Source organism: Amphiprion ocellaris, chromosome 14, assembly GCF_022539595.1.
Source record: "Amphiprion ocellaris isolate individual 3 ecotype Okinawa chromosome 14, ASM2253959v1, whole genome shotgun sequence".
In the NCBI taxonomy this organism is placed as follows: Eukaryota; Metazoa; Chordata; class Actinopteri; family Pomacentridae; genus Amphiprion; species Amphiprion ocellaris.
Window position 1 is genome coordinate 15,827,589 of NC_072779.1, and position 25,059 is coordinate 15,852,647.

Consider the following 25,059-nt stretch of genomic DNA (forward strand, 5'->3'; position numbering starts at 1 on the left):
GTGCTAATATATCAATCAATCAATCAATCAAAAATTTATTTGTAGAGCACTTTCCAACAACATAGAAGAAGACCAAAGTGCTTTCCAGACAGAATAATAAACAAAACAATGCAATTTTTGATTAATAGATATTATAACAGAGAAAAAAGGATAAACACTGTCTCGCCATCCAGGTCATAATTTCACTGGTGAAACATCTGCAGGATGTGTTAACAGCCTTGGTATAAAATCATCACACAGTTGTAGAGGGTTTATTCTGTTCATGTTACATCTCCAGACATAAATACAAATATTAAAGGATGCAATGGGCACTTTGTAAATAGAATAAAAACACAAATTTAATATACGCAAATATTTAAATATGTATAAACATACAGATGTATGCACATTTTCAGCAGTTCGATGCAAAACAGAAAAAAATGAAATGATCAATGTAAATTTACAGGCAACTGTAAGATATATTTTTCTCATTTGCCTGACGTGAATGGTTAGTATGTAGTAATGGTTGAAATCAAATTATCCGTTTCTCCAGTTAATAGTGACATTCTGAGAAAATTAGGGATTTGTTTCTAGCTACAATATGAATACACTGTCTTTCATAAAGTCACAATTTGCCAACCAGGCCAATACACAGAGGAAAAGAAATATCGCAACAACTCATTGAAAAACAAACAAAACGAAGTACTGTATCCATACATGCGAACTGGTAGGCTAATGTCAAAGACTTACATTCTTTTTCCTTAACCAGTCCCTAAAATTTCACACAGAAAGAAACTGCAAATATAATATAAGCACCGATTCACAATATATTACACATTTGTAACTGTATAATATACAGCTCTGATACTATCATAGCTGACTAGGGATTCTGAATCTTTGTAATTTGGAATAATTCTATAACTCTTACACACGCAACAGTGGTAAACCAAACAATTTGGCTTTTTGAAAAACAACAAACTTGCACACCTGCAACCTGGAAAAAACAAACAATACACATCTTTCTTACCATTTTTCAACTCCTTTCTTTTAAAGACTGCAATCATAGCATATCTGTTATTAGATATTATTAGATACTATACAGTGGGACAAATGTCTAGATATAGAAGAGATTACATGTTTAAGGTTGAGTCAAAATTTTATGACACTATGATGCTTCCATTATTAAAAAATAATTTTAGATGCAGCCATCAATTTGCCAAATTACTACATTTTAGCAATGCATTACTTTTGCACCCATTCATTATAGAGATGAAAGGAAAATACAAACAGCTGGCCATATCTACAGTAACATAATAATTTCCATTAAAAAGGATTATTTAAGTATCTATGTGAAATAACATGATTAGAAACCATTAATTTACATTTGATTGTCATTACAAAATATCTATAAATCAAAGTTATCTATAAGGTATAAAAGCAGAACACATATTTCTAAAAAATACCATCACAAAGAAATCTGAGAATGCTGTATATCATTTGTGGCAAGGCCTTTAAACAGTATGACACGCCGGTTCACATTATACTTTACTGTGTACATGTTTTGATATATGGCTACATGCCATGCCAAAATCTACAGTTTAAAAGTACAGCAGGTGAACGCAATCTCACCGACACCTTTACAATTTAACGCAGTAGCCAACACTGCATAAAAATTCTGCCTTTATGAGACCATATAATGTTCAGTTTGTGTTTAGATTGCATCAGAGAGGTGTTGATTTTAGCCTATGATAATTTCTAAAAGTATGGCTGTAAAATTACCATTGAGTTGAAAAACACCTCTGTGACAAAGTGCAGTGTCATTGTAGTGTTCAACAACAACTGAATACTACAAGCATCATCAAAGTAGTAATATGTTGTAAGGCTATTACAATTCTTTCTTCTGATGTTCATGAAATTGTGTTCACCCCTCCTGTATATTGGCCACTATGTATTTACATTAGACATTTTGTGTCGACTGAATGAAAAAGTTTAAAGGTATATATTATTTATTTGAATTTTGGCCTGTTATTGTCCCATCGCCATGCAACTGCCACACAATATCTGTACTGGCACTTTTATAAACTCAAACAGCTTCACACGCTGACTTCAAGAAGGTCCTGCTCAGTGAAAGCTTAAGCCAAGTTGTTTTTAGGACAACTGGACAACCTGTGGCGTGACAAAAGTCCAGTGTGTGAAAACAGCACATGAAAATTCAAATTCAAGCTCAAGCTCTCCCTCTAAGTTTAGACAAAGTGTTAGAGAGGCAAACATTGGTGTCTCACAAGCCATTTGTAGTAGTCCATTTCACTCCATTCTGATTTTCACAGAGACCAGTCATTTCATCTTCCAAGGATTATGATGTCAAACTGTCCTCTATCCGATTCACGTTAAAACATAGAAACATTGAGAACCTAAAGACAAAAAAAGTGAATTAGAAAGCCATAATCTTACATATAAGAAAAAAAACAAGCAGCAGTTTAAGTTAGTATCCACTGTTATTTCCATTTTCAGTCAGCATTTGGGACTGCTGTGTTTGCTCTAACAGTACAGCATTCAGACTAATTAATTCAAGATTGAGAGAGAATTAGTGCAAAATGTGTTTGAGGAATGTTAGAGACATTTTGTTGCTTTTCCCCAAAAGGGACCAAAACAAACTGAAAATCACAGCTGTCCTCCGTGATGGAGAACGCTAATAATATTTCAGAGCTACCTTTCACCCTCTGACAGGAGGTGAGCATTTGATACTCAAAAGACTGATTTTAAAGAAGCATTCGTGCAACTTGCTATCTTATCTGACTGTATAGATAACAAGTGGTGTTCACTATTATCGTTAATATATATGTAGAGGTATTTTAAGAAGTGGAATATGCTTACCGAATCATCCATGATGGAAGATGGATCAAAGTAGTCCGGCTTTAGTTCGGTTCTTTCTCTGCGATTCTTTGATGCCGGCTGAAAAGTAACAACTCAGTCAGCATCATGCAGCATAAAAATGATATTTGCATTTGTACATTGAGGACAGATGTGGAGAAAAATGTGATAAATCAATAGTGGCAATCAGCTGCGGACAGTTTACCCAGACAGGGCATAATCATGTACTTTTACTAGTGTGCAAATTCAGATAAACATTTCTTAAATTACCAAATCAATGTCCATTGTGTCAAAATCCATGCCCTCATTGATGTCCTCCAAGCGGTCCTCTGATGACATCATCACATCCTCCACTATTGGCTCCTCGTCATCCTCCATGAGTCCAGAGCTGCGACGACTGTAGAGTGCACAAAAGAAACTTGTCAGCAGATTGTACTTTTTCCACAGACTGTTCTGTCACAAATGATTAAAGTAACTGTTAAACTGTATCAGTGTACTCTTAAGGCATGTGTCATCTTACATTGCCTGCTGCATGTGGTTCCTCATCTTGGCATAGTGCATGCTAACCCGCTCCTGCTGCTGACGGGCCTCAGCTTGTTGCCTCTGTGTCAACATCCAAGTAACCTGGGTGCTGTGGGACAGGGTTCAGTACATATGATTTCACAATATTCGTAGTTTAACAAAAGTAGCACTACATACTGTAAATGACATTTACATATACTACTGAAAAGTAAGGTAATGTCGAAAGGCTTTTGTACTTGTAATCAATGGCAGCCTGGTGTTGATGGTGGGGCTGCTGCTGAGAAGGCAAAGCCTGAATGGGATGCTGCTCTGCTGGCATGGTGAATGTGTAGCTGTCCTCTGGCCTCATCTTCTTTGGATCCCTCAGCACAGTTGAAGTGAGGTGAGGAGAATGCATCATCACTGGCGTCTGTACATTCTGCTCACGGTTCATCCAAACTGCATCGCTACTGCTGCAGCTGTTCTCTTCTGCAGGACAAAATGATTTATTACACTTCCTGAATTTTTCTGAATACATGCAGCAGCCATAACAATGTCTTTTATTTATTAATACATTGACTATGAATGTCAATAATTATCATAAAGGAGTTTGTAGAGGAGAATCATGGGAGAATGTCCCTACTGACTGACATATACGGTTGTGTGATAATTCAAGAGTGAAAAAAAGAGTGGGAAAAAAAAGACAACATTTCTAAATTTCAGTCTGTGTATTTGCAAACTACAAACCCACTTTCAGCAACTTTAACAGCAAACTGGTAAAACTACGTATTTGAAACTGGCCAGAGAGCACAACATTCATTAAACAAGCTGCCTTGTCATTCATGGTGTTCACCAATCAGTGTGTCCCTTTCAATATGACCAAACTAGCCTGAAACTGTTTTGGTGCAGCTGAACCTACATCACAGATCAGTTCCTACAGTACCTTAAGTAAATCTTGGTCTCCCAAAGTATGATAAGGTCAGAGGTGCTCACCTTCAGACAGTTTTCTTTTGCTAGCCGTGGCTGGCTTGGACTTCTTACTTCTGATGGTGGACCCTCGACTGCTGATCCCACTGATTACAGACATGGTGTCATCATCCCCTCCGGCCTGCAGTGAATTCCTGTATGAGATGAGGGGCAGCCAGCAGTCCTCCCTCTGCAGGGCCATCTGAAATGTCATGAATCGCTCCAAGTACATGTGCCTGAAAAAGTTGGAATGGCAGTTACTCTTTGAGTCCTTTCAGAGGTTCTCATGAGGTCCATGCTCACATTACACATTATGCCTCAAACTTACACTGTCCTCTTGTCCTGTCGAATGAGTTTGCTTGAGAACTCACTCAGAATATCCAAGAATGCTAAGTTCAGGGGTGGACTTCCTTCTCCTTGAGGACTAGGCTCTTTAAAAGCAAACTCAATCCCATCCCTAAAGCAAATACATAAGAAATAACAAAAGAAAAACTTTGCTCATTCAAGTACATATGTCAATGTAGGAGCTGTGTTGCATGTAAAGATGTAAATGACAAAGTCTTGAATGAGGACAGTTACTTACTTATGTAACATGGCAATAGCCTCCCTGGTCTTCAACTGATCCAAGCCAAAAGTCAGTGAGAAGCGTCGGGCCAGCTCTTTTATGCCACAGAAGGCTGACGATGAGCGATCAAAATTGAAGCCAAGTTCAGACAACATCTCGTTGAATAACTGCAAAAGGCAACAACAGAAATATACTTTTATCACCTTTGTTTGTTGACAGACTAAGAGGTCTAGACTTAATGTAACTGTGATGTGCAGGTATTTATGTCACTGTAACCTAATTTATTTTTATGTGATTATGTGATCTATGGAGTCCCCATCTGGGCCAAGAATCTTACATTTTGCAGACTCAATATGAGCGTCTTTGCACACTGTATTTTGTCGATTTGTCTTGTTTTGCTCATGGTCTCCTTGATGATGTCACCATAATCGTTGTAGTACTGGGAAAAAAGACAAGAAATGTTAACAAAAAGAGCAGGGCTGTAGGAATTCTTTATGATTGCCAAAACGACTTAGACTTACCCTCATGTACTGTTTAAATATGTCTGCTCCAGTGTTCATTTCCACAACATTGTAAATGATTAACTTGCAATAGGCAGCGAGAAGGTTTCTTCGCTTGTGCAAAGCCTCAATTTTACTGGCTTCATCATCTTGCTGTCCATCTGAATAATACACAAAAAACAAATATTAAAACAATAAATGCTGAGTTACTATTTTTCTTCTTTAAACTTATGTGTGGTGAGTTAACACGAAGTGGGTAATTGATTCTTGCCTGTGCTGTTGCTGTCATCATCCTGATCAATGAAAACTTGATCCAAGATGAAGTTGAGCAGTTCTGCCTGCAAAGAAGAGTCTGGCATGTAGACCAGAGACTCCAGATGTTCCCGGCCTGAAGACATAATTTGGTGACTGAAGATGAGCAGCAGATCACAAAGTATGGTGAAGGCCTGGAATAAACACAAAACATAAGCATTTATGAAAACACTAACCAAGAAAGAAAGAAAATGTATAAAAGCCAGGAATAAAAGAAATATCCGATTGATCATAATCTCACCTGCTCTTTGACTGCGGTGTTGATGCTGTTTATGTAACGCTGACACATTAAGCAAAAAGCTCTCATTTGCTTTCTCAGGGTCACCATATCGCCCTAAAAGGAAATGTTCAGTTAGACAGTCCTGTAAGTGAACAGTGCAATCCTTTTAAATAAAATGACAAACAGTTAGGGTTATGCAAAAACTGAGAGACTCAAATAAATGTAAAAACAACAGTTGAGCAAAACTTGTTGAAAATTCCTGTTCAAGTTGAGAGATAGATTACTTTCTGAAACTACTGAACTACTCTAAGAGTAGCTTTCTTAAAACATTGTTGTATGATAAAATAGAAGGTGTATAGCTGGTACCTTAAAACTCCATGTGGCTGGTGTAATAATAAAATAATTGTAATAAGTTGTAGTTATTTACTGTGATAACATACATGGAATCAAGTGGAGATTTTCAAATTGAGATACTGTAGTAATATATTTGTCACATATATAGCCACAGAAATGTTCAGCTGATATATTTGTCATATTTTCATACATTTACTTATTCCAGCTTTTATGCTAAATATCTCAAAATGCTTCATGATCAGTACCTTTATTGAACTCCCATCGGAGACCTTCGCTAGATGCCACAGGATGATGTAATGTGTGCACTGCATTGCATGAATCACAATCTGAATGGACAAAAAAATGAAGCAGATCAGATGAGCCACAATGCTTTACATAGTGTCTTCATATGTGCTTGAATGATCTTGGAACTCAGAGGGTTGCACAGGTTTACATACACTTTGCAAACATGGTTACTGCAAAGCCAAGTATACATTGAGTACAAAAGAAACAAGACTGATTGGTTACTCCTCACTTTATCTTAAAAGCTTGGCTTCTTTTTTGTAACTGTAGGAGTGATAGAAGATGCTGGTTGCTGAATTTTGTGAGTATGGAGTAGAGAACTGCATCGAAACTGGCCACACAACCCGAGTATCTTGCAGGAGTGGGCGGTTTTAACTTTTCTGCAGGTGGGAGTGAGCAATAAACTGTGGGTGAAGTTGAAAAGGACCAGCACAAATCTGCCACCTTTGGGTTGATGCAACAGGTATGCATCTTTCAACACTTCACAGTAACATAATGTGTGTTCCCCGCAGGACGGGAGACGCAACATCAAAAGACACAAATTCAGTGGAAATCTTTATTGTGTGGGCGTAAATGGTCAGAATGTTTGCAGGTGTGGGTGGAAGTACAAAATACACATTTGCGCAGGGCTGGAATATAGAGAGGCAAACAGACCATGTCTTCCTCACAGCATAAATGTAAATGGATTTTGTAGTCAAATGTTGAGCAATGATTTATTATTCTCGAGGCTATTTTGTGCAAGTTTAATTTTCAGTCAGACCTTTCTGGTTTGGAACTTTCTGTCTAGAGTATATGTCTCCTTAATCCAAATAAAAAAATTATCACACATTGTCAGTGTTTTTCTTCTTATAATCCTAACTAACACATGCAACCTCGCTAACTTTTACAGTCACTTAAGTAAATGTAAAGACCTTGATAAAGTTCATGTTGGTTTCTTCTTTTAGGAATATTATTGACAACTCCACTGTTAAAGCTGTAATACCTGTTCAGGCATATCCCCGTTCTGCAGACCTGTGTTCAGTAGCCTGTAGTTGCTGGTGAAGAGATCCCATTTAGAGAGATCATGTGCACTGAAAACAGAAAATCAATCAAAACAAATGACTATAAAATATGCATTTATGCCACATTAGAAAACCAAAACATGTAACTTCAATGCCATACAGTATAACCAGACGTGACTAAATATGTGTCTGGCTTCAACAAGTAATGTGTTGAAACCATAAAAACAAATTTGTGAACTTCTTTACTTGTGGAAAGCGCTGATCTTCTTCAGTGTAGACAGAACTTGGTAGGCATCATCCTCATCTGGTTCTTCACCCTGACAAATAAGAGATCAAACTGGTGAAATCATGAATATTTATCCTTGCCTTGACACCTGCTAACATTCTTTAAAACAATCCACAAAAACGAACATCTTACAGCACCTACCTCTTGAAGGAAGTCCTCCAGGAGTCTATTGAACTTGTCTACAAGCTCATCGAGAAGCTGGGAGCGGGCGATGTCCACACGGTTGAAGATGGTGAACTCCTCATTGCAGAGATAGTGGTAGGTGGTTGAGCAGGCCTCTAGGACCTCAGTGTCTGTGTGCTTATCCACAACCTCCCAGATTTGTCGCAACAAGGCATCCAAATGCTAAATGGAAGACAACATTGTTTCACTGCCACTGCATATGATGTACAATTTAAATTTAAAACTGTATAAAAAAATACTTGAGAAGGTCAAAACCGACAAACCTTTTCTAAACGGCCAGTTGTGTAGATGTCAAGATCAAAGTACTTTGGTATTTGCAGTAAGTTGGTCACCTTATCAATATCAACACAGTACTATGGCAAGAAAAGAGAAAGCAGTTAGGTGGAGTAGTTAGCAATCAAACTTGTCTAAACAGGAGGAGAACACAAGTATTTACCTTTGCCAGTAACAGAGGCAATGCAACTGCAAACATCTCTGTGACCCGTGTTCGATCATCCAGCTGTGTTTTCTTCTCCTTTGCAGTCAGGACCTTTTCCATGCACAAAACCCCCAAAGACATTAACAACATAAAACCATTTTAGAAGTTAATCTTTTCTATGTGAAGCATGATAACCTGACACTCACCCTCTTCCCTGTGCCTCTGCCTACTGGAGGGTGGCATTCACACGCCTGCCGAATGGCACAGAGCATGATCTCAACCAATGCTGTCTCCTGCCGATCAGTCAGAGCTAAAATACGCATAAGAGTACTAATCAGAGAAACAAGTAAAGAAATAAAATAAAACCTTGGCAAATAAATTCATTTTCCTTAAACTTGGTGTAAAAATCTCAGCGTGTAATTGTCTAGGGCAGTGGTCTCTTACCCTCTTCTCCTGGCATGGGTTCGTCCAGCAGCAAGCTGATCATAGTCTCCCAATCTTTTAGCAGCTCTGATGCGCACTCCCACAGGCTGTCTACCATGTAGGCTCCATGTTCATGCAACTGTAAAACAACAAATGTAGAATGATATTGAATAAAATAAAAACCCAATGAAACAAGGCACCATCCCTTAGCTAGTATAAATTTAGCATTTGATTATATAAATGATTAACAATGTTTTATTCTTTGTCAAAAATACATTGCGTCATAATGGGCAATTATGTTTTCAATTATTAAGTCTAATCCCAAACTAAAATTAGTCAAAACAACTATTTTAATTCTAACGACTCTAAAGATCAAATGAATTAACTTAATTCATTTGAATTCAAAGGGCTAGTTTAAAGGCCTGGTCACCTCACTCTCCAAGAAGAAGAAGACGGTAGTCTTGATAAGGCTGCCATTGAGGCTCTGCCTGCCCCTCCTGGGTAATCCATCCTCATCAGGCCCTCGATGGCTGAAGAGCCTTCAAATAACACAATAAAAAGGCTGTTAAAAATAATTTGTGAAAGAAGGTGGAATAAAATTTTTACCTTTTTTATTTTAACTTGTAACTTAGGAAAGCTACAAAAAGGGACAAGCACGGAGTATCAAACACTACTACATGTTGTGGTTTCACAGGATTTTCCAGTTAGTCTTTCTCGATTGCTGTTTGCAGAGTTCATAATGCACAAACACAGTACAAATGTACGTGAAAAAGTTTAGAGATGGTAAGTGTGTGTATGATGAGCGTCACAGTGCAGTTACCGTGTAACTAAATAATAACTTGTACACAACATGTATGCTCTGGTGGTCTAAATACAAAATATTACTCCGTCAAGGAACGTGGCAAAGTTATGTGACAGTCGGAGTTGGTTTGTCCATCTGTTTGTCTGTTAGCAACATTAGTCAAAAATGGACTAACAGATTTGGATGAAATTTTTAGGGAAGGTCAGAAATGACACGAGGACCAAGTGATTAGATTTTGGCAATGATGCGGTTTATAATCTGGATCTATGGATATGTTAAAGATTTCTGTATCATTGCAAGATAGCATCACACGTCACTGTAACTGACAACAAGTGAACACTACATCAGCTACCTCCTGACGATCACATGATTGCGATCCTACTATAAATCGACCGCTGTGGACTTATCGGGACTTATCCATACAAGGAACAATTAATTAAATTGTGGGGGTGTTTCCGAGTCCCATCAATTCCCATTGCCCACTACATATTTAGATCACATGATTTGGTATCCGTACATAATGTACACATGTATAACACACAACACTGCTCAGCGCAAGGTCATTTTATCTGTGGGTATGTCTGTATTACATGGCTACATTACACAATGCCATGGTTTCTGATCATCAATAACTAATAAACAAATGCTGCATTTCGGAAAAAATGCTGCATCTCTGACAATGCCATACGGCGAACAGCCTTGGTGGAAAACTGGGCTGTCTGAGTGCTTTTCTAGTTTGGATATGCTTAGATACCCACCTTACGCATTTTTCTTGTCGCTTCTTTATTGTAATTCATTTAATAGTTAAATTGGCCAACAGACCAACATATTACTTTACACTTTTGTTTATCTTTTAAAACAGTCACTTTGGCACTCCAATACAACTGCCGTTATATTGTGTGAAACTGACAACAGCTGGCATCTTCCACAAAGAAACAAACTCCAAACATTTCAGAGCCACCTTCCAAGCATACAGAGTTCACTACAGTCTAGCAGAGTCGACGAGGTGTAGAATATTCCTTTAGGTCCTTACTCCTCTTTAAGTTTACAGTGCTTCCCATGAATGTGGCACACAATTCAACCTCAACCAGACTTGACTGAGTGAAGGAGCCTCTTGACACGATAAGCTAATCTGTGCAGTGATTCTGTCACAGTTATTACTGTTTGTAAAACTATATAATATGTTGGAAAAATCATCTTCACTTTCACTGGCAGCCCAGTCTTAATGAAGTTTTATACCCTCAATAAAACACTTACTTCTTAAACAGAAACTCTCCTGCTGAAACAGCGATGGGTCGGTGTGCTGAGTAAACCAGATGATATACACTCTCACAGTCCTCTGCTGTCAGAACCTCATCACTGCTCCTGTTAGATGAAATGTAAACAGTCTCACTGATAAAGGCCGGTTTAATGAATTTGGGATTGACAAAGATGAACATTAGCAATTAGACTTATTACTATTAGTTTGCACAAAAAATCTCATAGGAGCTTTTGTCAACAGGAAGAAAGCATGCTTAAAAAAATGCAGCAAAATAATATGTAATTTTAAAGACAACATCTGTGAGCCCTAAATTACATCGTTAAAGTCTTTAATTGCTGCAAAACATATTGAATCCCAAGTTGTACCAATAATTCATGTAAATTGTGTTGACTATTATTCTTCAGAATATGATTTCAGATTATACGCAGAATGTTCCACTAAAGAAGAGAAGAGGTTACTCACTGTAAGACAAGTGTAAGAAGTTTAATGGCTTGCACTGCAACATCATATTCCTTATCCAGAGTCATAGAAACAATGCGATCCTGTCAGTGGAATAAGTATATGTTTCGCATATGATCTTCATAGCATTAGATGCAGGTATAATGGCATCAAAATTACATAATCTACTCTTCAGCTGCCTGCATGTAAAGAAACCTCAAGGGAAAATTATATACACTTCAAAGAATTCTGTAACTAGTAATGAAGTGATGCAGCTGCTGGCTCACCTTGAAGCGACTTGTGAAGAGCTCGAGTCGAGGACTGAGTTCTCTGCTGTAGTACAGGCCTTGCAGGGCAGTCAGGCACTTTAGCCGTACTTCCCCTTGCTGGATTCAGAGTAGAAATACAAAAGATATTTACATCAGAATGTCAGAAGCCAAACTCTAGTTTTCTATTGCCTTAATTAAACATATTAATTATTATCCACCTCTGAAGACATAACATGTTAATACATAATATTGTTTTATATCTTCTGCATTAGTGTGTCACATTAGGTAATATTATCCTGAATAGAGGAATGTTTTACATATTTGTATAGTGTTAACTAAAACAGCTGTGCAGCAATGGGGGACTGCTGTCAACAAAAAGTGACAGTTTTATCCAGTAATCTTACACCATGGCAACAATGATGATAGCAGCAAGACGCAAAATGATCAGCAAGGTTTCTCACAGGGAGATATTTTGCAGCAGACAGGTGTTTAACATAGAGCAGTCAGACAAAAAAAATTAGAGCAGCAGATTGATACATCAAGCTGATTTTGTGTAAATGGGAAGGTGTCCAGCAGCGACACAAGCTTAAGACTGGCAAAAAAAAAACCTGGCACACTAACCAACAGTCTGGATAAGCCTGGCCAGGAGTGATTTTATTGAAGAGTAATGTTGAAATAAAGCCAAACAACTCCCCTATGCACAAAAACAGGCTTGAGATGCAAAAAAATGGCAGCAGATGCTCTGGAGAAAGTCAGAATTTGAAATACTTGGCCCTAATAGAAGGCAGTTTGTCAGTCAAAAGGGTTGAGAGCGCTACAAGGTTAAGCAGCTATAGACAACAGTGCAACATGGTGGCATTTCCTTTAAGGTTTGGGGATGTATTTCTGCAAGTGGAGTTGTAAATGTTGTCAGAATTAGGGTTCTCCTAAATGCTGAGCAGTAGAGGCAGATTCTATCCATCACACACTAGCAGGATCCAAATGACTCCAAACATACAGCCAGAGACTTGAATCAACCGTGCTAACAGATTAGAAGAACAAGAAGTTCTGCAGCCTATAGTATGACCATGATAAAAGGCAGGGAGAAGAACTAAAAGAACAGAAGAACTGTGCAAGTTCTCCAAAATGCTTTAAACAACCTTCCTGCCAAGTACATCGAAACGGTTTAAAAGTGTACATCTAAAGTATTTTTTGTCTACTGCAATTTATATTAAGCTGATGCTTGTGTTTGTATTTTTTAACCTATTCTGGTGATTTTAACATTCTCCTTCAGTTCTGAGCGAATAGTTTATTCTATGGGACAGCTCCTGCCATTATTAAGGGCTCCGCAGAAACATGTCTAAGTTGAATTTCTGCATACACATTAAACTGTTTTATCTGTTAGCCCACCTTGTCATGCATTGTCCAGCCAACGTACTTCAAGTAACTGTCATTGAGGAAGGCGTCACTGTACAACTTCATCCACATGCCAATCTCCTCAATACAAATAGCTCGGATTTCAGCAATTGCATCCCTGGCAAACACAAGAAAATAGATTTAATTTTCCATTTCAAACTAAATATCATATGGACTCATTGATGTTGACAATATTTTACCACTAGAGGGAACCAAAATGGCATAAATGAACACTGAGAGGCCTCCACACCTTGTGGTAAGACTCAAGTGTGATTAGAGGCTCATCCTGAAATCTTACAGTCAACATGCAGTGTGAAGTCTGTCAAGGATTCACTTACCGATATCTGTGAACAAACACTCCTTTGAAAATTGCGTTCATCATGTTTTCGATTTCATCTTGATTTTCTTGAAGCTGAAACACAAAGCGATACTTACAACCATTTGCATGAAAATAACAGAGAACAAATTCCCCTCTTCTGCCACTCTCAAATCACCAGTATGGGTTTCAGGGGGTTTTGCTAGAAAAGCTTTGTTGGAAGTTTTTTTTTTTTAGCATTATTAAAGTGTAAGTTTGAAACTGTTCTATAATTTTTTATTCTTAAGATTTTTTTTTTATTAATTCCAGGCAACAATATCTTGGTAAACCCCATTGGTTTCATTTGATCTTTAAAAATGTCTTAAAGGTGCACACAAATTAATTGTTAGTTTTGGTCTTTTCATGGTATTTGCTGATGAAAGAAGAAAAAATCTAAGATCTTAGAAAACTCTAGAGTATTACCAGCCTTATCCCATAAAAGTATCTTGTACACATGTGAAGTAGGTCTCACACAGTTATAATAAGTTTTAATATTTCATCCTCTTTTTTTTTAAATCTGCGAAGCTTTATCATACAAGTGCGCCTAGTCAAACTTCACCAGAGTCTCTTAACTGAGCAAATGTGTAATAAATCTCTCATTTCAACCTGAGGTGTGCCATCTGTTCAGGAGGAGGTACGTTGTCAGCTTTAATTAGCTGAATAACTGGCTTCTCTCAAGTTGCTATTTAAGGTGAATTGTTTCCTTCACAAAATTTCAAAACAGTGCAAACTTAAAATTACCTTTTACAGTTAATACACTCACGTCTTTTGGCAATTTTAGAAAATCTGATTATAAAAACTCAAAGCTGTACTAGTAGGTGTTCTGCAGAATTGTATTTTAGACTTCAGCGACTTAATTTAAGTACTGATTGTTTACTTTATTTGCCAGGTTTGGGGTTTCTTGTATTACTGTACGTGAATCTACATTTTAATACATTTTTGCTAAAACAAATATCCTCCTTATACAGAGAATGTTCATATTTTCATCTAACCAACTGTGGTAACACCTGTTTACTGTTTGCATATGTCTTTTTTGTTCATTTTCCTTTTTTTATCGTTGCTTTTGTAATGTGACTTAATGCCAGTGAAGAAAAGCATCAACCCTCAATGATCTCTCTGAATAAAGTTTGAATGAATGAACGAATGAATGAACGAATGAAAAACTGACCACTGTCAGCATAGTCAAATCAGAAGACATAAAATAAGTTGAAAATATTAACAGGACAGCTGCCAATGACGTGCTATCAGAGTAATGATGCACTAATTACAACGATTTAACATGACATCTGACTGTGTGATTCAAGCACTAAGACTAATATGACGCGGAGATACTAGATGAGAGAATAATAAGCGTACAGGAGGGGATGTTACACTGCTGGCATGAAATCCCTGAGGCAGCTGGCCGAGTGAGAGAATGTTCTCGCAACTACAAATCTGTGGCTGTGCTGAAATGTAAAAATAAATAAGGTTAAAATAGCAATTGTAATTTGGGTATCCCATTTAAACAACAAACGACTGCAAATGAAGACATGATGATTTGTTTGCCTTGTGGAGGAATCAGACATTATGTGCATAACTTTACTGACAAGTGACTTTTACAGTTTGGTTAGAGCAAAATTTTAAATAACTGAAAATCGGTGAATGTCACAAATTCTCTTAAAGAACTCATACATGCCATGTGAGAACAAATATGTTTGTTCAAGTAATTGCTTGCTTAAATTCTAGTATATATTTATATCAGGTTTATATGCAACCAGTACAAAGTTCATATGAATGGATACAAAAATGAAGTAATTTATAAGATGCTCGATGCAAGCTAAGATGTATGTTTTTCAAAAAGAGTTAATGTGCATAATGGGGGATGGAAAAATGATGACACACACCAAGCAAGTTTTGATGTAGCACATGTTTAACTCATGACTGATTAGCTGTTTCTGCTTCTTTCATATTTTTTTTGCTTCCAGACAGCATGAAACATGGTTAGTTTTTTTTTAATTTTTTAGATAACTGCAATTAAGACAATATATAAGTTAAAAATAACAAAATCCAGGAAATTCAAAACTCAACGAATTAATAATTTTGATCTCACACGCCTATACTAAGGCACATAAGTAAATTGTCTCCAAGCTGTACCAAACTTTAATAGCTAGTAAAGGGACCTCAACAGATTATATTAGAATTTGATGGGAGAAATAAATAAATACAGACGTATCACTTGAACAATGTGACAATATATGTAAGACTGTTTATACCACTTCTTGCTCTCCTCACTGGCTAGAGTTTAGTTGGAAAAACGTGGTACAATATTTTGTAACTCCAAAGCAACAACTAAGAATAAATTCAGCCAGTTCTACATGTTGGAGGGGATGTGGAGAGGATGGTGCTCACCATACACACATTTTTTGGTCCTCTATAAAAATAAGACCCTATTAGACTGAAGTCGGACTGAAAATCGAACAAATTTTAGGTTTTAAAATATCCGAAACGATGCTAACATTGTACTTTGGAGATCTACCTACAGATCTGACAAATAATGACAAATATTTACTTAAAATTTTTATTGCCACAGCAAAAAAAGTAATCACTCGCAAATGGCTCCAATCCAAGCCTGCAAAAGTTGAGGACTGGCTTGAAGTTATGAAAGAAACTCATAAGTTGGAGAGGTTAACATTCATGTTAAGGCTACAACCAGAACTCTATTCTGCTAGATGGGGCAAATGGTCAACAATGTTTAATGCATGATTTGTGTCAAACTGGAAACCACAATGATAAGGTTTTTTTTTTTTTTTTTGTTTTTTTTTTATTCTCAATTATAAGTAAACTTGTAACATTATATTACTGTTGACTGTAACTGGTATGTTCTTGTTCTGATATTATAAATAATATTAATAAAAATAAAGTATCAAAAAAGATAGCTTATTATTTATTCTTCTCACCTCTTTACGTTTCTGTAACAGGAGCTCCAACCTATCATTGGCCCTTTTTGCAATGACCTTGTTCCTCTCCGCCTCATACTGTCTCTGTGTGTTATCCATATTGATGCTCAGGTTCAGAGCGACGTTCACCAAGGCTGTCATCAACTTCATAGCTGGCAAAAACAACACATACAACCCTGAATGAACAACAGCTTCTAAACGGTAACGTGCAGATATGCATGGAGCAGAAATGTAGAATACCACATTAAAACTGACCTGCTAGTGTGCTTGTATGTCTAAATGCCCTGACCTGTGAGTCAGACAGGCCGGTGAGTAGTGAGATGACCGTGTCCATCATATACTCATCATAAATGATGCTGTACTGACACTGTCGCACCAGAACTGCAATGAAGTCACAGAAGCTTATCCGGAACTTCTTCCACTGTGGTCCTGAGAGAGTTAATGGATAGTCACCGCTGTCCTGTTCAATGAAAGCAGAGAGACATTTAGAATATTTCTTCTTTTTAAAATTAAGATATGCACATTAACGCAGCCTGCTTCACCTCATCAAACTCCTCTGTCATTTTTCGGATGATTTCGGAGTTCTGCATATTTCTGAACATCTCTCCACTCACAGCACCTGTGTGAGCAATCACAATGGCAGCAAATTTCAGCACATTAATTTCATTTTAGGCACCAGAGTTGCCTATATTTAGACACATCATGTCAGATAGCTACCTTTACAGCCAGAGCACTGAATGAAGAAGTTGATTAAGTCCAAGAGAGCAATGTCCCTGTCGTGTTTGTATGCCTCGATCCAGTCATCAACAACAGACTAGAAAATAAACACGTAACCACACATTTATACCACATCATTTCTTAATACATCAAGCTCATTTAAAATTTTGAAAAACTTCACGCAGAACAATGCTGTCCCAAAATCACTGTTGACTGACTAAATCCCTTGCAGACTGAACATTGTCCAGAAACTGCAAACCATCTAAATATTTTGAGAATTACAAAGCAATGGCATGAAAATGACAAGAAAGCACAAGACAAGACTGTGAACGCACCTGTGTGGCACTCTTTCCCATTTTAACCACCTCAAATAGGGTCATATTCTCCATCCCATTCTCCTGATGGTGACCATTCACCCAGCCAGCACCAGCAACCCTCCCTGCTCCCCCACCTTTGGTCCTCTCTCCAAGCGCCTTCTTCCCTTTCTTGGCTGCCTGTTTGGGGGGGGACGTTCAGTGGAAGATAAAAATTGGACTGTGTTATCATAACTCTGGGTACAGTGCACTTGTATTAAATGTGTGTCTGAACTGAATATCTTCTGTCAGTGTGGAACTAAATCACATTACAGACAGCTCAAATAGACAGTGAAACAGCATTAGCACAGCTGCTGCACAACATCACACTGTTTCTACTCTGTGTTAGCCCTGTGAATTCACTGACTTTCATCCAATGCATGCTGTCACCCTGACTTCACATGTACAGGTATAAAAAAATGAGAAACATACCATGCCCTTTGCTGTCCTAGCATTTTTGCCATCAGGATCCTCAAGATCAGTATCTGAAGACAACTGAGATTCTGCCTCTCTGCACATAACACAAATCATGGTCATCGGGGTAACATTACAGCAAACAAACACACACAAAAAAAAAAACATTTAAAGGCATACTCAATTTAACAACACATTTCTCAATACATTGCTTACTGGGGAAACTGAAACTCTGTGTGCAAATCCTGCGCTGCTATCATTTCTTTAACATTTTTTGGATCTGCTGGAGTAGGTGCTTCTACTTCTCCGGACCCCAAACAAGAAGGTATCTCTTCAGAAACACCTGAAAAAAAGATAAATGACAACAATCTTATATAGGGTTCAGCTGAAGACCTTGTGTAATACCAGTAAAGAAATCGAGGATATTTGTTTCTGATGAAGAAAGAGTAGATAAGGCCTTAGTACCCAATTTACAGGAGACAATCGGTATCCAGATAACCTGTCTGGATTAATGTGTGTGGTGAAAATGTAATAACATTACAGTGGGATCAGAATGCAGTTGAATTAGCCTTACAATCCAAATCTGACCACAATAATCAGTAGTAATCAGACATCTATGGCATTTATGGCACTGGACGTATTCATATTCAGTACACCTGTACCTTAAATTATTTATTTGTTGATTCAACTGCTCTACATGTTTTAAATTTTTTTTTAATTGAAACTGAGTTGAATCAGGCAGGAGTAATGCGATCCATACACCAAGACATCATTCTGCAGAAAAAAATGCATCACTTTGAATGCTCTCCTAACTCTGCTTCATCCTCATAAGTCAAGTCAGCCTGCCAACATGTACAGGTAGTAGCAATAACATTATCTCATCTGTAAAAAAACAGCCCATACAGCAGAAGTGCTTCTCTGGGATGTGAATTGTTTGTTGGAAAGACCCACCTAACTAACTGGTGTATTGGGACCGATTAAAGAGCAGGTACAATCAAAACTACAGGAACATATTTTCAAGTCCCTCTCTGGCGATTGATTAAACCTTAAAACTCATCTCTATGTATCAAAGTTAAATATTTAGAAGCATTATCCAAAAAAAATAGTCCTTCCTGCCTTAAAACAGCTTGGATGTAACTGCAGCACTGTTTCCTTTATAATATGCAGGTCAAAGATTCTGCCTCTCTTTCTACCCATCCCTCTGCTGCTGCAATTCAAGCACACCAGCTCACTCTGTACTACTACTCTACGCTACACAATGCAAGATGTGACAATGGAGTAATTCCTCCATACATGTTTGAACTAAAAATGAATTCTGAAGTGAATCAGAAAGTCCCAAGTTAACAGGTTTGGTTTCCTAGGTTTGCTACGTATAAAACTCTGGGAGTCTGAATCTGTGCTTTTGAGATAGTCACAGATACACTGCAGCTTCAAGGTGGAAACAGCCATGACTCTGACTGCTTAATTCACTCATGATATGTCTTCTAACATAACAAAAACACCATATGGATATGCTAACAAATTCAAAAAGCTGAGCAGAAGGGATCTCTAATAAGATGTGTAGAAGCAAAAAGCCATGCATCGATGTCATTATCCAGATAATATAGCCAGAATCTGATCAAATGTTACATAATTGTGAAAGGGGCCTAAGATGGACTGGCCTTCCTATCCCCACTTGAACAACCCAGTGAACCTGCCAGTATGCCATGATGATAACAAACATGCAGAGATATTGTGTTTGATAAAATCCTGTAGCACAGTATTTGCGGCAGCTCTTCTAAATTCACATCAACAACAGTGACACCAAGGTACTGCAGTTTATGTATGAGTCAAGCATCTGTGAGCCCAAGAAATCCCTGAATAATCTTTTAAACACTGAGACGGCAGGTCCCATTTATTGCATGACAGCAGTTTAGCTGCTCAGAAAACAAGTCTTTTTTAGTGACTCATTCCCCTGATACAAACAGTACACATTGCTCATTAACTCATCTCTTTCTAGCATTATGACTTTGTTGCATTTATACTTGAAATAGGAGTTTATGTGCAATGTGCAGTTTTCAGTGTCAGTATAGTGTATAACTACTCTTGAAGCCAAATAGACACAAAGGGTGCACTTCAATTAGCAAAGCTTGAAAAGTGTTAATATAGTTAATTGCGGCTTAATTCCATTTAGTTACTTTGTAATCTCATTATTAGAATTTTGTTTTTAGGTCCTGTCTTTTTCATCTTTCTTTCTAATTTGTATTTAACTCCATTGTTCTGCATTATTATCAGCTTTTCAGCCATCTGTAAAGCAGTTTGAACAACACTAACCTGTATGAAAAGTGCTATGCAAAGATTGATCGATTTGATTTCAGAGTCCTGGTATTGTGCATGAGCCCTGTGTCACGTTGCCAGGGCCTACTGGGAGATGCTTGAATTCAGAAACTGAGCTGATGTTATTAGTAATGCTGGTATGTCAAATGGCAGCTGTAAAACTAGTTACATACATAGAAATTGAATCATAAGTAGCTTTAATATCTGGGGGCGTTTGTTTAAGTAAGTTGGTAATCTCGCACGTCCTAGTTCCAGCTTTTCAGATTATTGCTCTTCCCTTGTTTGGACAAGATGCCAATAAACAAAACAAACTATCTAAATATCTTATGACATTCTGTGGAGAAAACAATTAATTGATTACTATAGCTAATAGTTTAATGAAAGAGAATTATTTTTTTGGTATAGCCATTCTGTAGTTGTTGTTCTGAGCTAGCCAAACAACCACATTTTTATTACAAGCTTTCATCTGCATCACAATGACTCACTTCCACTCACTGTTTTATCAACTGAGAACTCACAGACCCAGTTTTTATCTCCAATTGTAGAGATAATTCTAAGCTTGTAAAGCAGTTACTTCATGCTAAGTGCACAGTTTAAAATAAAAAAAACAGCTTTTATAATTTTTTTTGTCATCCTGCCAAAGATTCTAGTTGTCTATACTATATTCCTGCCGAGTACTGACATAATTCAAACAATTAGCTGACAAAAATTATGATGATCAATGCCAGTTATGACAGTTTAATAATAGATTGTCATTCAGTGAACAAAATACCAACGATTTGTGATCTTTACAGGATTTTCATGCTGTACTTTTATATTACTAGGACATTTCCTGGTTCAGAAAGGGCTTTATGACGGCGACTATGCACGTCAGCAAACATAATTTACTGCAGCACAGTAAAGGAATGAGTTTGTGTTTCCTTCTTGACAAAAGGCACCAAAAATTCCTCTATGCAGGGAAAACCCTGACAACATAGAACACATTTTTACATCATTGTTAAACTGTCAGGTTTACTGACTGGTAATCTGAGTAAAGTAGCCTCTTGGCATCAATTTGGATTTTAGTAGCAAATATTAAGGATCCATCAAAACTACCACCTCTTACACCAACACTTAGACTCAGTGTTTGTAAATAGGCACTGCATTGGTCAAGTCCAAATCAAAATTGAAAGTGTATGCAGCCTAAAATGAAGTTTAAGAACCAGATTTGAGCTACTAGTAGAAAGCAAGCTGAAAGAAACCAGTGCAGATTTTGTGTGGTGAAACTGCAAATTTGAATGGAGTACGTTTTTTACTCCGCCAAGGAATGCAACAGAGTTATGTGATGATCGGATTGGTTTGTCCGTCTGTCTGTCTGTTAGCAACATAACTCAAAAACGGACTAATGGATTTGGATGAAATTTTCAGGGAAGGTCAGAAATGACACAAGGACCAAGTGATGAGATTTTGGCAGTGATGCGGCTTACAGTCTGGATCCACGGATTTGTTAAAGATTTGACGGCACGGCGTCACTGTAACTATGACAAGTGAACATTACTTCAGCTGCCTGTTGACGTTCACATGATTGCGATCCTACTACACATCAACCGTTGCAGACTTATTGGGACCTATCCCTCAGAAATGATACAATAAACAATTTATTAAATTGTGGGGGTGTTTTCCGAGTCCCATCAATTCACGCTGCTTATATAGGTCATGCAATTCGATATCCGTACATAATGTACACATGCATAACACAGGCTTGTGCTCAGCGCGACATCATTTTGTTTGTTTGATTGTATAGTGCTGTGATTTCTGATCAGTAACTAATAAACAAATGTTGCATTTCTAAAAGAAAATGCTGCATTTCTGACAATGCCATATGGGGAAATGAACAGCCTTGGTGGAGTACTGCTCTCTCTGAGTGCTTCTCTAGTTTAAGAAGCTCATGAAGCTGGAGATATGACTACAGTAATGAATGGGAATTCTGGGTCCACCGTAATAAACAGTAGTAACCTCACTATGCACGAGACATATGGTTGAGTTCTACTTTAACCACAATGTCATTTAAATTAAAGTCAAATATACAGAAGGTTACAGGCTTATATTTAATGCCATAGGTACAATGCACTGTTCAACATTTAGAAACATAATTCCCTTAAAGATAGTTGACTTTGTAAAAAATACATGTTCACGCTTACTGCAGAGCAAACTACTCAACTGACCCTGCAGGACAGTGTGTCTGTGGAGATACACCCACATACATGACAGATAGAGCTTGTTTTCTGCTGAAGTTGGACAAGTGTTTATTGTGCATGTACATTCAGAGCTACTATACAATGGTTACTTGTACGTGTACTAAACTCAAGGTTTAGTACACGAACGTGACATAATAAGTACTTTCTATCTTAAGTTGTATCATTCAGTTAAGCAAATAATTTAAGGTGTGTAGCTGCAGCTGCTTGATAGCTTCAGTGAAACTTTGTGTTATGTTAAGCGAGAAAACTATGAGGATGCGCTTTACCTGTTATAGTTTACTGTAACTGTCATTCCCAGCCATTAAAATCTACTAGAAACAGAGTTGTTTTTTAACACGCAGGGCCTGACGTCTCACTCTGAACTCCATAAAGGTGAACATACTGGACTGAGGGCGTCAATATAACGTTAGGTACTTCTTTAGAAAAGCAATGTAGCATAATTTCAAGTATTTATGACAGGTCAGTGTCATAATACACTCCAATGTCACCTAGAGTCTCAAACAAGTTGACTACTCAACAACTGTGACAGGCGCAGTTGTACACTTCCGAACTACAAGCAGCCACAGATGTTTGAGAGGCTGCTGACTCCTGTTCACTCTCATCTCTTCCTGACGTACCGTCTCTGCTACGACGGCCGAGCAGCTCTCAGGCTAATGCGAGCTAATCTGACTGAGATATGATGTTAGCCCGAGGCATCACCGCTCTGTCTAATTGGATACCTTTACACAATGTGTTTAACTAGCTCATTAGTACCGAACTACGATTGTTATGACTAATATTCACTTTTTAGTTTCATACATTTTCAGCGTCACATTAGTTGCTAGCTTTGCTAGCATTGCCGTTAGCTGTAGTTGGCTAACATGACCACTAGCATACTTCACACCCGCTGAAACCACATGTCACAAGTATTATTCGCGATGATTTTAAGACATTTTGATTAAGTCGTTTTTGTGTTAATGATTCTTGGTGACACTGATGTCAAATACCTGGTCGGCTGCCCCGTAAAGCAGCATCAATGACAAACTCCCTGGATGTTAACGTTAGCTATCCGCCATTTTACAACTTACCTCGTTTTAATTCAAAGACGGACTGAAACCAAATATTCCAAACGTTGCGGTCTTTGCACAGAGGATGCTTTCATCAATTCTCTGCACGAACTGTCACTTCCCAACTCTCAAAATTAATAGTTTTATTTGCTAGCTAACGTTAGGAAGCTCCTTGGTGGCTAATATAGCAGGGTACAGTGTGTTTTCGTTGTTTTGCACGCAGCACACACACCACCTGTCGGCGGCTCAGAGTCCTGCAGCAGAGAGCAGTCAGCTCTGGTCTCTCCTGCTGCCATCACAGCGTGGCAGAGAGTCACTGTGTTGACCTGCAGCTTCTACGTCCAACCTCAGGCCGAGTCTTTTCACAGAGCATTGCTGCCCCCCAGATTTAAAACGGAGTTTACTTATTTGTTATTTTGAACCCCAAGTTAAGTTCTGTAAAATATTTTAGCTAATTTTTGAATTTCCAGGGCTGAGGTTTGTTTGTATTTTCACCTTCTTAAACGTATTACCTCAGAAGTCACTATAAAGGTTTAATGTCTCCAGAAATATAACTCTGTGAGGGTTAAAATTATGAAACCTGGTGAGGACACAGACAAAATTGTTTTCAGCACATCCCAGTGATTGTATGTGTCCATCAGGGGCCTTTTTTTTTTTTTTTTAAATTACTGGCTCCTGAAAATGAAAAAAAGTGCTGAATTTTCCAACAAGTATTGGGGTCCCATAAAGTTCCAGTAAATGTACATATTTATGTGTGGCTGTGTTCATATTTCAACACAGAAAATAAACAGTCTTCTGTTGACATTTCACCAACTCTGAAGCCCTGATCTATTGTCAGACAGTCTGTGTACATGACAGAAAGTGGTGGCTGAAGAGAACAGGATGTAAGGGGAAGGTTTATGCATCCTAGTCGGCCAGCAGCATCACTGAAGAGGTCTCCATCTGATGATATCAGTCCATATGCCAATAGTACGTGTTTTGTCACCCATCCCAGCTCCAATGATTAAGAAGAAGTGCAGACAACACAAACTTGACATTTAGACCGACAGAGACACTGAGATGACCTTTGTAGACCTCCCTTTCTGCAAATGTGAAATATCCATTGAGCAAAAATGACGCTTGTATTGCTTTCTTTTGTTTCTTTTCATACAGCATTGATATCCTGTTTTACTTGTCTTGTTGCATCACGTGCCATGATGTGTTTCAAAAAGCCTGAGATTTATTGTGATATGTGTTGAATTATCAGTTTCTCTGTCCAGCGTTGTACTGGGACATGAAGACAACATGGAGGCGACTTGTAATTTTGCACATAAAATGAGGATATATTGTCCCATGAAGGTCCGTAGCACCTGTTTGACATTTCAAAATAGCAAAAAACTAAAACCTCCATTTGCTATTTGCACATCAAATTCTGCTGATGTCAGAGGCCTCAAAAGTTGCCTATAGATATATACAAACATGTTTAACTCACAGATAATAAAGAAAAGTAGGTAGAGCTTTGATTTTAGGTTGTCACAGATATAACTTGACAACCTAACATCAATATGTGTTTGCTTCTGTAGAAATTCTGACTAATAGCCTCACTCCCTTCCTGTCAGCTGAATAAACCTAACTGCTGTCTCAGCTGGAACTTTGCAGCCTGGCTGGCTGGCAGCGACA

General features: G+C 37.8%; 1 protein-coding gene across 1 annotated transcript; it reads right to left on the minus strand.

Moving 5' to 3' along the window:
* Positions 1-235: 235 nt before the first annotated feature.
* Positions 236-23,635, minus strand: stag2a (stromal antigen 2a). The gene is made up of 34 exons (XM_023287346.3): positions 23,422-23,635; positions 18,018-18,144; positions 17,820-17,898; positions 17,370-17,528; positions 17,035-17,131; positions 16,860-16,936; positions 16,573-16,777; positions 16,318-16,469; positions 13,365-13,438; positions 13,021-13,144; positions 11,650-11,748; positions 11,387-11,466; positions 10,921-11,028; positions 9,292-9,400; positions 8,883-9,000; positions 8,645-8,748; positions 8,457-8,549; positions 8,284-8,373; positions 7,979-8,182; positions 7,798-7,868; positions 7,533-7,620; positions 6,514-6,594; positions 5,936-6,028; positions 5,654-5,828; positions 5,404-5,543; positions 5,220-5,321; positions 4,901-5,049; positions 4,646-4,774; positions 4,345-4,553; positions 3,609-3,840; positions 3,371-3,481; positions 3,121-3,247; positions 2,854-2,931; positions 236-2,390 (listed from the first exon to the last, which is right to left on the minus strand). The coding sequence occupies exons 2-34, from the start codon at positions 18,059-18,061 to the stop codon at positions 2,367-2,369; spliced, it is 3,825 nt and encodes a 1,274-aa protein (XP_023143114.1). The 5' UTR covers positions 18,062-18,144; positions 23,422-23,635; the 3' UTR covers positions 236-2,366.
* Positions 23,636-25,059: the final 1,424 nt, after the last annotated feature.